Source organism: Pangasianodon hypophthalmus, chromosome 16 (assembly GCF_027358585.1).
Source record: "Pangasianodon hypophthalmus isolate fPanHyp1 chromosome 16, fPanHyp1.pri, whole genome shotgun sequence".
NCBI classification, from domain to species: Eukaryota; Metazoa; Chordata; class Actinopteri; order Siluriformes; family Pangasiidae; genus Pangasianodon; species Pangasianodon hypophthalmus.
In genome coordinates, this window is record NC_069725.1 from 21363968 (window position 1) to 21379992 (window position 16025).

General features: G+C 38.3%; 1 protein-coding gene across 1 annotated transcript; it reads right to left on the reverse strand.

Annotated features, from left to right (window-relative positions):
* Window positions 1–108: 108 nt before the first annotated feature.
* Window positions 109–13626, reverse strand: wu:fy63c09 (uncharacterized protein LOC797544 homolog). Its single transcript, XM_026921215.3, has 15 exons — window positions 13162–13626; window positions 10566–10605; window positions 9026–9069; window positions 8893–8938; window positions 8067–8196; window positions 7702–7903; window positions 5265–6281; window positions 4410–4516; window positions 3650–3702; window positions 3270–3447; window positions 2989–3057; window positions 2734–2909; window positions 2408–2604; window positions 1807–1892; window positions 109–756 (listed from the first exon to the last, which is right to left on the reverse strand). The coding sequence occupies exons 1-15, from the start codon at window positions 13247–13249 to the stop codon at window positions 649–651; spliced, it is 2541 nt and encodes an 846-aa protein (XP_026777016.3). The 5' UTR covers window positions 13250–13626; the 3' UTR covers window positions 109–648.
* Between the last annotated feature and the right edge of the window lie 2399 nt (window positions 13627–16025).

Here is a 16025-nt window from a genome sequence, read left to right on the forward strand (position 1 = left end):
TGAGATAAGTGCAAAAGATTTCTGTGGGTGTGAACATTTAAGATTTTGCTGAGGCAAAGACAAGTGATTTCATGGCTCTGTGATTAATATTCAATTACACAAACCATCTTTATAATAATTCATCTGGATTTATTTTGGGTTAAGTCTCCTTGACATCATTTCCCCACAGATTAAGCCATCTCACAGACTATAAAGGAGTTTCAGTGGGAGATCGCTATTCACAGTGTCAATTAGTACAGTAGGTGTAACCTACATCAAAAAGTATCCTGTGCAAATTACAAAAAAAGAAAAAAAAAGGCAAAACATTAATAGAACTAAAAGCTTTTCAAAATCTAATGACGTTAGTCTGTCAAATGTCAGGCCCTCTTCACAGTCCAGTTAGATTAACTCCAACACAACACTACAGTATCATCATTTGGCTTTGGGATGACAGTGAACGGATAAACAGAGCAGAACAGAACAGGTCTAGAGGATGAAAACATTAAGAGACAAACCAATCAGTGAGTAATGTGTTTATGAAAGTGGTACATTTGATTGTGTTGGAGTTCATTTAAGTAGGAGACCAAGGCCATTGGATTACACACAAATGACGACACTTTTTACTTTCCGCATGTAAACACTTTTCGCTCTATCCATCTTGATCGTGTTTTAGAGCACCTGGATGTAATTTTTCGGGACGATGCCACGTCGGCCGGCGAATTCCCCTACAAACCATTCCTCATCCACCTCCTCCAGGGAGGACACCACATCCCCAACCTGCGCGTGCACACAGACAAAAACACCAAATTTGAAACCCAAACATTCACTAATGTACCAGTTTAATGACATCTGTGAAGCACTGTGGATGCCATTACAGATCAAGGATATGTTATCACTCGATGCTGGAAAAGGGCCGTGAATAAATCCATGTCATCATACATTTTATTTCCTAATGAATTCTATGTTCTCTGAGACTGAATCACAAATGCTGTTGTATTGGGCATATTGTGCACTACATATAGACTTCCTAAAACCTGTTACACCCTATGTAGTGAGCATATATAATAAATAGAAAGGCATTTGGTATTCTGTCTAGCTGAAAAAAAAAATCCTAATGATGTGTCAAGGGGCTATAAATGCATGAAAACTGAAGAAAGCACATTTTTTCCAAATATCTGATCATAAGTATAAGGAATTTAAAAAATTGATCTAAATATTCAGAATTAAGTGTTTCCATAGCGACATAATAAAGTACACGGTGTTTTACAACTTACTTATAATGAGGATTAAATTTAAGATATTGACTTTACTTGAAGCACTCAGTGATGGCATTTAAATGCTTTATGAGTATGAGTTTCATGGAAATTGTTACCAAGAACAATTTCCATGATAAATAAATGCAAATGCTGTTTTCTCCAGAACATTAAAATTAAAACATTATGATAAATGTACAACACTCCTGATTTTCTCTGTTTGAGAGAGAGACATTTATCACTTTCTTTTGTTTATATGATATGAATACATAGTTTTTAAAATGTTTTAATTTTTAGTAATAGAAATTCAAATGCAGTGTTTTAAAGTAATTTAACAATGCTATCCATGCACGTGTTCATGCACGTACACAGAGGGATTCTGCAAACCTTTCAAAGGCACAGACTAAATTTAGTCTTGGACTGTATTACACAGACCATAAGGATGATTCATATAATGATATTTTGTAGAAGCTGTAATCAGGTCTGGAAGGAGTCTGGAGTCTGGAAAACACAAGCGAAAACTTGCAATGTGGAAACAACACACACACACACGCACACATGCATGCACACACACCTTGAGACAGAGTTCTTCTTCAGACTCAGGAGTGAAATCATACAGAGCTCGGCCTGTCTGCCCTTCTCCTACACACACTGCAGATGCTACAGAAAAACAGACGACAAAAGAACAACATAGCCAATATCCTTATTTTCATTTAAAAAAACAGTATTTTAATAAGAAAGGAATAAAACAAAACACAGTGCTGCTAGGAATACAATCAACGACAAGGAAGAATGATTAAACAGAGGACTTATGTATTACAAAGTTGATGGTTTTCCAATAACAGCATGTCCCAAAGTGTTTACTCTTCTTATATCATATCAAAGCATTGATGCTGTTCCAAAGTGCTGACACTGGAGACTCCATTCATAAATGCTAAATTAATAAATCCTCACCAAAACACCTTTTTTAAAGTGTTTATGTGGAGTCTCCAAAATACAAGTCCCTGCGTAAGTGGTTGCTATATGTATTAGAAAGAGTGCATTGACGTAAATCTGTGATTTGTCTTGCCTTGTCAGAGGTGTTGCTGTAGAAAATTAATCAACAACATGTGACCAGACAAAACTGGAGAATCCATCAGAGCTGTGGTGTATTGTACCGAAACATAATTACATACCAGGTGACTCAGGTGTCGATTTCTTTACGGGATTTTCCTGAACAAGCTGGACAAAATTCAAAGGGAAGAGCCCTGTGCGTCCATTAAGGCTGCCACGCCCCCACTCTTCATTTACATATTCTATTAACGTTATGACATCACCGTCACATAGTGTCAGCTCACCGTCTTCGCCATCAAACGCAAAGTGGGCTCTATACCTGAGGAAGGAAGCAAAAACAGAAAGAAAGAGAAGGAGGTGAGGGAGAGACAGAGGTAGAAGGAGGACAGGTTAGAAAGACCGTCATGTTTGTCACTGAGAATGTCTGCAATAGAAGAAGCATTAAAACCTGACACTGGTGTTTGTCTCAGGCTGCTGCTCCTCCGTCTGTGGCTCTTTCTGCAGCTCCTGACTCTTCTGAGAGACGGGTTCTTCTGACACCGAGTCCTGATGTTGACCTTTCACACCTCCTGGTGTCTCTGTTGGTCCCGCCTTGTCATCAAGAACAAGAAGAAGCTTCTCTTTCTGAGGAGACATGAGAACAGACTTTCACATAGCCGATATTTACAATGCGTACGTGTTTTTGTGTGTTTGAGGGAAATACCTGAAGGTAGGATTCTTCAGGATCACTGCTAGGGGGGTTTACTTTAGTGTTTCCTTGAGGGATTTTGCTCTGCAGCACACACACACACACACACTTATTATCAACCCAGCTGAGTGCATGAGACCTGAAATTTGTACGTCTCTGCACATATTGAGCACAATCCCATAAACATGATAATCCCTGTTTGAAGAAAAATGTCACATTACAAAAGTCCTGAATGATTTTAAAAGAAATGCCAACAAATAGCACTGCCTTCCCAACTTTTTAAAAGCAGGCCTTACTGTGTACTCTCTGTAGAGAGGATGCCCAGGCTTTGGTCTCGGTGGCAGTGGTGGTCCTCGTTTGACTCCCCTGTAACCCGAGAGCTGATTGGTTGTAGCATGAGTCAGGGAGCAACTTGCTGATTTGCTCAACTTGACTGGAGGAGGACGCAGAGGAAGCAGCCTACCCTCACTGGCTCTACAAAAATAAAAAGAGTACACGAATTTATAATGGCAAAAAGGACACACATGAGGGAGTAGGAATGGTTTAATGTTGAGCTGAAAAGTAAACAGAGCTGCTTACTAATAGCTACTTACTAATAACTGTCAGTACACACAAATGATTATCTAAAATCCACAAACACATGTAAATGTAAAAAAAAAGTGTTGGTTAGACTTACTGATGTGGTAGTGATGGGCCAGATTTGTTAACGTTTACAGCACTGACAGCATCCTGAAAACACACACATACTCACTAAAACCACTTTATCATACATACAGTTTCCTGAATTGCCAATGATCAGCTCTATGTTGCAGATATGTAATTGATGGTTAGCCTTTTAGATACTATACATAAGACAATAAGTCAATAAATAAATAAGTACTCCATCACAAATTTAATGTATGTAATGAATGTAGCCAGTCATCACATAAAAACATTACTAAAGTTTGCCAATTAACTAACTTCAGCTAATCTCAATATAACTGTTGATTATTTAAGGAATAAAACACTTTGGGGTGTGCATTTGTAGGAAAATAATCAATGAATAGTGTGGTGTGATTCGACCCAATGTCAAGTTAATGTTACCACCCCAAAGTTGATTCATTTCCAATAACAGCATGTCCTGAAGTGTTTTAATCCTCTTATACCACAGCAATTCACCAACGATTGCAATTTTTTATTTATTAAAGTACAGGTCATATATTCTAGAACCATTTACAGTTAAGTTTAACATTAAACAATGCCCATAAAACAAGTTTGAGTAACCAAAAATCGCAATCAAACTAAGTGTAAGATGCTCAATAACAACAAAAAAAAATTTAAAGGATTACTAGTATTCAATGGCTCTGAAAACAAAACCCAAGAACTGAAAAGGACCCGAAAGAAAAAACGAAAAAGAAATACATTTACTGTCAGACATATACTGTAATATTATTTACCTGTGCAGGAGTGTTTGCAGGAGTGTTTGCAGGAGTGTGTGCAGGAGTGTGTGCAGGAGTGTGTGCTGGGGGTGGAGGCCTCCTCTGGAACGGGGGCTTAGCTGGACCTGAGCATATTAAATGCATGGATCAGTATTTTGTTAGTCAAATTCAGCTGAAAATAGAAATAGCCTAGCCTGTACAGTATGAGCGTAGCCCAGTCGAGAGGGAAATGGATATTTACTGTTAAAACAAAACCTTTTAGACAAACCACTGGGACTCATTAATGCCTTCTAGTGATGAGATTCAAGCATAATGCAAGATAACCCACTTTCATCATATGATCCCAACTTTAAAGGAATATGCCAACATTTTTGATGTTAATCTCTATCCACTGTAGCTGTAGTGATTGTCTGACTACCACAGAAAAAAAAACCTGGCATCTAAAGGGAGTTGTTGGGGCATTAATACACATTTTCAGTTTTTGTAGATTAAGATCTAAATATTGTAAATTATTCTCCTTTATTAATTTCTTAATAAAATTTAGAGGGAGGAATCACTGGTCATGTGTTATCAGTGTAGTTGTGTGGGTTTGATGCTGCGTGAAAACCACAAAACTTCAGAAGAAATGCGACCGGATTGACTTTTTAGTTTATTGCTCCGGTGTTGTTTTGTCTGTCTGACAGACTGGTTTCAGTATTGTATTTGTGTTATACATTTTAAACATTTATTGATTGAATTCGACATTTGCTCCTAGACTTGTATTGGATATATGATATATATGACATATATATATGATGGAGTATTCCTTTAATCTTCTCGAGTGCTCCATTAGCAGGATAACCAAAAGAAAAAAACAAAGAAGTATATTCTTACATTTTCCCCTGCCTCTGCTAGAGGATGTGATTGCTACAGGCTTCCCAGAGGCAGCAACAGATGAGTCCTGATCTTCTGAACCTCTCTTTCCTGAGGGGTTAAAGGGCACTTCTGCAGGCTGAGCTTCCTGGATGGGAGATCCAGACATGCGTGCAGCTAACGGAGGTCTGGGAGGTGGACGGAGTCGACAGAGCTCGGTTTTCTCCTCTGAGGAACCCTGCTGCTGGGACACGGATGATTTTTTCACCAGTGGCCTGGGAGCAGGAACTGGATGAACTAATGGCTTATTTTGTTCTTCTGAAGAAATTTTGGTCTCCTCCACACTCTGTGTTGGGTCACATGGTTTTGTGGCGATGGGTGGTTTGGGATTCTGGGTTCTTGGTCGTGGTTCTGGTCTTTTTATGGTTTCCAAAGGTTCAGACGCAACCGTGGAAACCAAAGAGCTTTCGAAAGTGACACTTTCCTCTTCACTGCTCTTCTCACTTTGGTCATTTTCATCATGTTGGTCACTTTCGAAGTCTTGTTTATCACAACCAAAGACATCTAACAGGTCCTGTAGATACTTATTAGATGCAATGTCTAAAGAAGTGTCAGTAAAACCGGCAAAAACACTCTCAGTGCCATCGTCTTTAAGGCGCACCAAGGTCTGAACTTTGACCTCTCTTGTTATTGGTTGATCCTGAACCTCTTCTTTAATCACCGACTGCACTAAAGCTTTGGAGCGAGGGCGTGGCTTAGGGCGTGCTGAAACCTCCTGTTTCACTGGGGCCTGTGACTGAGAATTATGGGTAATGTGGGAGGAGTCAGGAGAGATGGGAGTCAAGGGTTCCAGTGCATGAGTGAAGTCAGTCTGAACTCCACATTGTTCGCCACTAGGAGGGTGTGTTGGAGTGTGTGTGGAACAGGGTGGATCAGGCTCACCCAGTTCAATCAAAGTGTGTGTGTGTGCAGGTACTGGCTCGGCAGGTTTAGGAATGAGTGGGAGGGATGGGCGCGGTGGTTTTGGGGGCCGGCGCACTGGAAAAAACAATGGAAAAAAAACAAGAAACAGGAACATTTTTGGTTAGAGAAAGATTTCAACCAGAACTAAACACACTTACCCCATATGTAGTCAATAAGACAAAGATTTTTGTGTGTGAAGCTCATTAGTTTTGTACTTATTTTGTATTAGCTTTGTAGCTAATATTGCTAACAATTATAGGAAGTTTATGGCCACCAGATTAGCATGTACACTTGTCTGTTTAATTTGATTTGCTTTCTGTGGTTACTGCCACTCTATAACATTGTGATCTATAAATATAGACACAAGTGCCGCTCCAACAGCATCAAGCTTATGTAGGAGGTGTGTCCCAAAGCTTCTAATGTGCAGCTATTTTATAAATCTTTATCATTAGTCATGTAACTCCAGCACATTTAATCAATAGTCATGTAACTCCTGTAGAAAACCTTCCATGTTTCCCATGTTTTCACATTACTTCAAGTTTTGTGATGGCAGGGAAAGCGTTAATACGGCTGCTGATATGTAAAACCAGACTTTTATGACACTGGAGCACTGTAATAAGTTCACCTTTGTGGTGCGACTGTGTGCACTCAGAGCATCATGAAAAATGCATGTGTAGGGCCATTGTGCAACGGCTTCTCGTTTGCAGATATTCCTGCACAGTAACATGCCACGCATGGAAAAGCGCTGTTCTTTGCCGCTAAGTGTGTAATAATATATATATAAATAATAAAAAAACAGCAAACAAATGAACCTAGTGCCTACCATTTTTCAAACCGTTTGCAATTGCGCACTTGATCCACAGTTCGGAAAGTGTTCTTCTATGTGAACACAAACCTGCGATTATGAGCCCCTCCTCCAAACAAGCCCAGAATCAGTCCTCAGGCTCAAGTGTAAAAACTTCAGGACCTTTAATTACACACAGCTAGATGCCATTCAACTAATTACATGTCTTCTGATGGCAACTGTCTTCACCAGAACTAATTTAGGTGTTTCACAGTAAGGGGGTAAAAATTTATGCAATCACGACTTCACATATTTTACTTGTAAATAATTTTATGAATTTAATTGACCCTCTTCTCTTCCTTTTCAACACTAATTTACAAGTAAGCCCATATCAGTTCCAGGTTGTAGCACTACAAAATGTGGAAAAGTTCAAAATGGGGGCAAAAACGTATGCAAGCCAGTCTTTAAGTAAGGGGAAATGACTTTGCATGAGATTGCAAAGATTTCTGGGTAAGGGCTGCTTCTGAAGTCTACAATTATGTGGATCTACAAAACTTCACTTGAGCTGATAGAATAATTGAAACAGCCCTTACAAAGGCATCTTAAGGGGTCCCAAGGGGAAACAGCGAGCTTTTGAAAGTCTTTCCTTGGACTGCGTTTTAATAAATCTTAACTGCGGTTCACGCACACTCGTTTCAGTCTAGGACTTACTCGAGGGTCTGGAACAGCTCTGTGTCTCAGAAGTCTCTGGATCGGTCTGTGTGGCGATGGTGGCAGTATGACGAGGAGCGGAGGATGAAGAGGCTGATGATAATGAGGAGGAGGGTGATGAGGAGGAGGAAGAAACAGAGGATTGGGTATTCTGCTCCTGCCTTTTTTCTCTAATCACCTGTTCATATGAAGGTGGGGGAAGCTGGGGAAAGAAAATCAGTCAAGTTGAACTGACCAACACCAAGCTGACTTGAAATTGAATCCAACCCTGCCACAGTGGAGTATAGTCAGTGTTTTTACTGTTTAGTCACGATTTCTTCAACCATGTACTTCAGAAAAAGTACAAATATTACAGTTTTCCTTACCTGTACTGTAAGAGAACCAGTCCAAGATGGCTGAGCAGGGGGCGGTGCAGGGGGAAATGCCCCAGAGGCTCCTGGGAACCAAGAGTTTGTGGACAGAGGTTCAGCTGCAAGGATGGTGATCTCTGGACGTCTGCAGCATGAAAACAGCCAATTAAAATATCATATAGATTACCAAATATTTCATACCAGACCATTTTATAGCACAGCGCACGTGAAAGTTCGATTCTGATTGGTCAAAATGTGTTGTCTAAGAGTACACCTCAGACAGGAGGCTCAACATAAACAAATTTTAAAAATGCCTGTAATCATTGTTAATCATGAGTCATATGATATGTTTTCTGTGAGGAGATTAATTTAATAATCATTTAACAGTTTTGGAAGGAGTCTCCAGTGTCAGTGCTTTGTAATGCTTAAAGTTAAAGCTGTAACAAAGTTCTGAGACACGGGAAAGTACGGACTGAGCACTTTCTGGTTTCTTTGTGCATCTTTTGTCTTAGTAAAGTAACTTCTAGAAAACGTGAGGGAACAAACAGATGAAAAATAAGACGCATCTTGCTTTTAACTGTTGGCAAGTTGCTGCAGAGGTCTGCAGGACATGCTGTTACAGGAAAATTAATTACACGTGCCATTGGGACGACATCATCATTTCATCATGCACTGGTCCCAAAATTGGATTAGACATACTGTTTGCATAACTCTTAGTTTTCAAGATCAACGTTACAACAACAAGGAAGATACAAACAAAATATAAACAACTAAAAATGAATAGCTGAGGTCTGTCAACCCGAAAGGAAAAAAAAAAGACAAAGAATGTTCCCTCACTCACCGTCTCTCTCTGTTTTGGTCGGCCGGAGCAGCTGTTCTGGTGGACGCTGAAAAATGTCCAAGTGAAAAAATACATCAGAACAAAATACCTTCAAGCATCATGAACACTAAAAACCGTACTCATGCGTACTCACTCCTTTTTATCACAGCTCTGATCGACGAGAGTGCGCCTTGAGTGCTGAAACAGAAAGAGAAAGTTATGTGCAAGCTCTTTTCCCATGATATTTCATAGTTTACTTTAAATTATGACCAAAATAAGTCTGTTTCACTGCTTCTAGCTGTGACTCACTTGCTCACTGAGAACTTGCTCCCTAGCAGTAACGTGGGCTCGTGCTGAGTAATGGGAAAAAAATCAACCAACCACACCAACATTCCCCATCCAACACAGACATTCTACTGTCGTCTGCTGGATTCTCATGCTCCGAATACTACCAAATGATCAAATGAACTCATTTTATACCATACTGCTGTTGGATTCTCACTTCTGATTGGTAAGAGAGTGGTAATTAAATTTCTAGCCCTAGTTATTATATCTACAGTAACAATTTAGACTTGTATGTTGGACATTCCGCATCAACTGATTTTAAAACGTGTGTAATTGGTGATACGGTCAAGCTTTCTGCAAGATGATGTTTATTTAGCATTTTTGGAAGGAGTCTTCAGGTCCAGCCAGAGGTCAAACTGTACCTTTATGTTTTCCTCCACAGGAAAGCCTTCAGAATGGACGGAGGGCTTTCCAGTTCCTCGGTAAAATGACAAGCTGATTTTTTTTGGTTTAAATAACTTCAAGAATAATAAAAAAAAAAAATAAAAAAAAAAAAATAAAAAAAAAAAATAAAAAAAGAGAGAGAGGATGTTGCGGGAATGGCTGTTTATAGCCTTTATAACAGGAGTGAGTTATAACAGGGTCTAATTTGTTTCATATATGTTCCACAACAGTAAATGTAACTACAAATGGATAAAAAAAAGGACGACACGTTGTCCTTTAGTAAATTGTAATTAACAATTATCAAGGAAAGACAAGTTCTGTCCAGCTCTGTCTGCTTCGTTCAAATCATAGTGCAAGCAAACTTTAGACAGCAAACATGTCTTGGCTGATCGACATTTGAATAAGCAGATTTTTTCTTTAATATTTGTATCCACTGTCATTTTAGCTCTTGTCATTCAAGGTATAAGACTTCCCTATTTCATGAAAGTTAGAAGACCCTTTCCAAACCTCAGAGCCTACAATCCTTGTGCATTATGTAATGTAACACGTAAGTGCTTTTCTCAGACAAATTACACTTCTTTCCCAGTCTGTGTGCTTACATACCCGCTCAGCACGGCCATAAAGCCAGACAAGAACACAAACATGACGAGAAACTTCAATTATCCCTTGACAACAAACAACCAATACCTTGTTTTTTCTTGACCTAGGTCAACAAGTATTTCCAGCACAGGAGGTCGAAGAAAGACTTTCTACTGTTTTAGCCCAAAATTTCCCTTTTTAGATTTCAAATAAGAGCCAGAGACTCAATCCAGAGGCTTTCTGAGACAACAAGTTTTGGACTTTGGATTGGGGAGGAAAAAAAAACAAAAAAAACAAAAAGTGCTCATGCACATACTTTCAAAATCAACTCAGCAAGCTCAGTGCAGTAAGTTTAGAGAAAACATGTTTCTTTTCCCCCCTCTTACCTGGACTGGCGTTGTTCAGGCTTGTTCCTATCTGCTCGCTCTGAAACACACACATACACACACGTCAAAACCGCCATCTGATCCACGATGTTACGGGCACTACGGAAAACTGGAGTAATCACGACAGAACAGCAGAAGGTTACTCACAGATTACAACAGACATGAAATAAAATAATCAAAAGGAAACTGGAAATAACCAACACTACGACAAAACCATTCACATACCATACTCAGGACCAAGCACCGTATTACTATATATTATTTACACTTGGTTGTCACCACAACTCAACTACCATTAGCCAGAGATTTAATTAGGTGCATTAACTGAACAAATGAACACATTAAATGAACAAATAATAAACATAAATAAAAACCTGCTGATTGAGTCTGGTAGAGTAATGCATTCTCTTTCCCTGGATCAACCCCAAACTAGAGAGCCAGAAAGCGAGAGAAAGAACAGTACAAACCTCTCAACTGTAATTTACAACATAATTGAGCGTGTGTGTGTGTGTGTGTGTGTGTGTGTGTCCCAGAATCTGGGTATATAACTGGCACTATTCAAACGGCAGTCCACTTAATCTGCGTCTTGGTTTCACAACTAAGGAAATGTTTGTAACTCAATTACTAAACACTATCAATGCAGGATGTGCAGTAGTTCCAGGGTTATAGAAACACTGGCTATTTTATTATATGCATCTACGTTCATTGACTGTTTAATTAGCTTCATTTCAATTCAGTTCTGGCCACCTCACCGCAAAACATCTGGCTACACTCCTGGCCATCAAGGGTACATCTAGTGCACCATTAATATGTATCTATTACCTGGGAAATTGCATGCTGTGTACCGTTTATTAGCTTTTAGAGTAACGCTTTAAAGGTACATAAGTAACGCACGTTAAATTATTTTTAAAGATGTACTATAATCACCGTACCACAAGGCTGTAGGACACAAGTGTGGTCTCGAGTTTTGTATCGACTTGGACTTGTCTCTGACTTATTGCCATTTGTACTTGGACTTGTCTTGGGCTTGGGCATCAGTCTGGCTAAATATGGTCTTGACCAGAAGTGTGGGCATTTAATGGTCATACTGTCTTTTTTTTTTTTCATATGCACAAAGCAATTACGTCTTCTAGAAAACATAAACCTAAAACAGAAAGCTAATTGTGGGTGCAGTGCATTACTGAAGACAGGTAGCTGAAGTAAATGTTTTAATGGTGGAAGAAAAGATGATTTTCTGTCTCAATCTTGATTTAGCCTCAACCCCGTTAAGACTCAGGCTTGACTGAACTTGGCTAGTCCTTGCTGCGGATTTGATTACAGTCCAACGTTTCCAGGTAAGAGATGTACTTTGAACAAGTCAAGTGGCTTTTATTGTCATTCCTCTAGATAGCTTGTAAACGTTGGAATGAAATGTCGTTTCCCCAGGACCATGGTGCAACACATAATACCATGGCACAGCAAAAGTGTAGATACATGACAGTGTGAGATGTGTGCAAAGAATACAAAATAAACACACGGCACAGTGCATGTCAACTAAACAGCACAACAGAACAGTTGAAAAAATTGGTGCAACAACTGTGTGTAAACTGCTGACTGTAGTAGCAGCAGTAAAAGAATCATAATAGTGACGTAAGAGTCATAATAATAAAGTGTTCGATAGCAGAATTACAAAGTGATGGTTCTGATGGTTCCAGACCAATGACAAGGAATGGTGAAGGCACCCTTATTTCGCAAAGTGTACATAAAATGGCTAGTGAGTAAACATGAGTTATGTAGGTCACACCAGACAGTGCCATTTATGATCACATGACTGGTGGCTTTGGTCACATGATCCATTCAATCCATGATTGTAACCCTCACTAATTCTACAAGACAAGAAGCATGTGTTTTAGTCATGCCCAAACTGCATTTGAGTTGGATGATTACAGTCTATTTTAATCATTTTTTTTTAATGATTATTCTTGTCTAGAAAGTGTGTAGGGCTCAGCACCATTCCTGCCATTCCACACACCAGAGAGAAATCCTCCCACTTCATAAAATGTCCAGAATTATTTAAGCAAACTCATTATTCGGTTCATGAATAAATTAACCTGGTACCTCAAAGCAAGATGAGAAAGGCAAAATTATTTGAAAACACAAACGCCTTCATTCCTGTTGGAAAAAAAAACAGATCCCTTTGTAATCTGTAATGGTTTTAATGGTTATAATGAACACTGTATTAGTTTTAATGGAAACTGTAATGGTCCCTGTGGGTCTCTACTGCTAATTTGTTGCCTTCTTCTCTGGTGGCATGTTATGTCTAGTGGACACCATTAAGGGACCAGTAATGGTAATGGTTTTAGTGGTTAGCTGATTGTATGTAATGGTATTTGTAGTGGAAACCATTAGAATTCCTGTGATGGTTTGTATTGTTGTTGTTGTTGTTGTTGTTGTTTTCCAGCAGGGATTGGTCATGTATATTTTGCACTGTGCCAGTCTAAGTAACTTTGCTCAGCTTTAACTTGAGCTAATTATTCACCTTTTCCCCAACACCTCTACACATGTATGCTAACATGAGGATGAAAAGTGAAGCTCGCGCGTCACCGAAACACTTCACCTGAAGCTCGCGGGTTTCGCCTCGCGCCGCCGGCCTCACGCGCCTCTCTCAAACTTTCCTCTTCATCCTCCACTCGAGCTTCAGCCATATCCAGAGCAGATAACAAGATATCTCTTCTTTCGACAAAAAAAGACAAGAGCTTAGTCTACAAGAAGAGCATTTCTCCTGTCCTGAGTACAAGATAGTCCTGTGGAAACAGTCGGAGTGAAAGAGCGAGAGAAAGCAGGGCTTCTCTCTGACGTTTAATCCTAATACAAAGCAATTCAACCGCTAATTAAAAAAAAAAAACCTTTATGGAGAGGAAAGACCAGACGAAAGCTCCGTTCCGAATAAAACAATGTAGTTCATTATCTGAAACTACAACAGGTTCCAACAGAACTATCGCTCGAGCGTTTCGGTACGCTCCCACGTCATGACGTCAACAGGAAGTTCTTGTGTGTGTGCATGTAAAACAAACCAGGGAGGCGCCAGACCACAAGTATCACTGAGTGACATTTCTCCATAAATTACACTTGTCAAATAAAACTGCAATTAATTTTAGAATTAAGAGGAAGCAAAGGACGTTGAAGTTGCATATGCAGCCTATATTGATAGTGTTTTTTTTTTTTTTTTTAAAAAAAAAAAAAAGATTACAATGCAAACAACATTTGATAACAAGAGCATGTGCAATACATTCCGTTGAATGAATCATTAATGCATAGAATCAAGTAGAAGGAATTTTATTAAATTGCTATGAATATTTGAATATCTGTGTTTTTGAAATTCATTGCTGTCTTCTAAAGTCAGACATTTATTCCTAACATTATCCCTGACTTTAAAAAGGCAAGAATACTACAGGGTACAACCACAAACAAACAAATAAACAAATTAATCAGTCAATCATACCATTTTAATAGAAATGCAGCCACCCCCAATTACTGAATATAATTTGCCCTTTACCTTAAATATCTAAAATAATGCATTAAAAGACTAAGCCCCTGTAAATGACCATTGTTATTGCACAATCCATATTTCCTAAAGCAGGACAATAGAAAATTTGATTGGAAATACCAAATACAGAGTATATTTACACCATATTATAATAGTTTTGATGAACAAACATATCATAAACACATCCTGCTTAAAACTATCAGGACTGTTTTATTTATAAAAAAAATTATACCCTTAATATTAATTTTGCCCAAACACTACGTCACTGACGTTTGGGTGGTCTTCACACAGGGTGCTTCGTGTTTGAAGACTGCTCCACCCTTATCTATGACTGGACATTTGAGAAGTCGTGTGATTTTAATTAATTACCTATAATTTTATTGACTTTCGTTTGGTTGAAAAATGAAAAAAATGAAATCAAATTATGAAAAAAAAGCTAATTTAAACAAATTAAAGCTTCTCAGTTTCTGCAATTTGAAATAGTCTGCAGATATTCCTTTGAATAGATTTAAATAAAAGCTCAAACAGGATTACTAGACCATTATATTTCATAGCCTTTACTTTAATAATATTCCAGTATGTCTACGATACTTCATTACATACTGTATAATCATATTAATAATAATGACATTATTAATTACAAATGATATTTTTTTTGTGTTGTTATCACCTAGGCTGAATTTTAACATGACTTTTTTTTTAACATTTCTTCAAAGCAAATATTAACATTAGTCTCTTCTTTAATAAGTTTGCACCAGTCCATGGGACATACCCACAAAAATGCTGAATAGTTTTAGGGCTACTGTCAAAGAAAACACATTTATTGTCTCTATTCATTTGAAATCAGTGGACAACAAGGGTTTTAAATGCGTAAATCTGATGGATTATTTTGTATGACACCTTGTTAAACTTGATCAAGAGTCAGAGAGTCAGATTTCACATTATCCAGGCCATGTGTGTTATTTTAGTTTCCTTTGGCCTAATAACCGGAAGGGACACACACAGGTGATAGATTACCAACAGGTGAATATCGATCTGACTTATTTTTTAACATATTGTACATCTCTGAATGTAAATTCTTACTTAACAAATAGACTTTGGGCCCAAATCTCTTTAGTTTCCTCCCAAATGATGGACAACAAACATACAGACTGAAGAAGACACCTGAATAAACCATTCACGTTACCGATGCACAGCATTTATACAGTAAAAGTAGCTTAGTACTTGTATTTGAATTACTTTTACTAGCCTATAGGTTAGAATATAATAATTACACTTGTTAATTAGCCATATTTTTCATACTCTCAGTGCATGCATGTGTAATAGCTGTACATTTTTCCCCACACTGTCTGAAGAAAAAAACAAACTAAAACAAAAACTTGTTTTACTTAATTGTATGATAAACTCCCTGTTTACAGACTTCTGACCAAAAATTTACCCCAATTCTGTCGAAAAAGAGAGAACCTGTCACTGTTTTACCATTTTTGATCAACAAATGTTTCATTAAAGTCTAAGTGTGTTTGTTAGCTAGTAACCACAAGATGGCGTCGAAAACATGAAGATAAGACTTAGGCTACATTTACTTATTTATTTCCGGTTTCTCTGGAAACTTTGTGTACTACGCTTAATTTTTACTACATCAAATATAAGTTTCTTTATCTGTTATTACAAAAATCTGTTCTTTAATAATGTATTTAACATTAACCTTTAACTAAGCTACATTCAGCTCTACAAACTATCAACGATGCAGGTCTGAAGCCCAAATGGCGTCCTTATAAGACACATAGTGCACTACTTGTGGTTGTAAAACTCATTACTTCATGCTCTATTATCGTGCACTCCTGTAGGGAGGAGGCAGTGATTTGGGAACGAGCCGGTCTGTGGGTATTTGCATATGTAAATGAGTGGGCTGGGATTATGGGGAATCCGGAGCA

Coding starts and splice junctions, on each gene's coding strand:
- wu:fy63c09 (XM_026921215.3), bottom strand. CDS start 13,249: ATGGCTGAAGCTCGAGTGGAGGATGAAGAGGAAAGTTTGAGAGAGGCG. Junction 6,282..7,701: donor GAGCTGTTCCAGACCCTCGA/GTAAGTCCTAGA, acceptor TGTTTTTTCCAG/TGCGCCGGCCCCCAAAACCA. Junction 3,703..4,409: donor CTGCAAACACTCCTGCACAG/GTAAATAATATT, acceptor GTGTGTTTTCAG/GATGCTGTCAGTGCTGTAAA.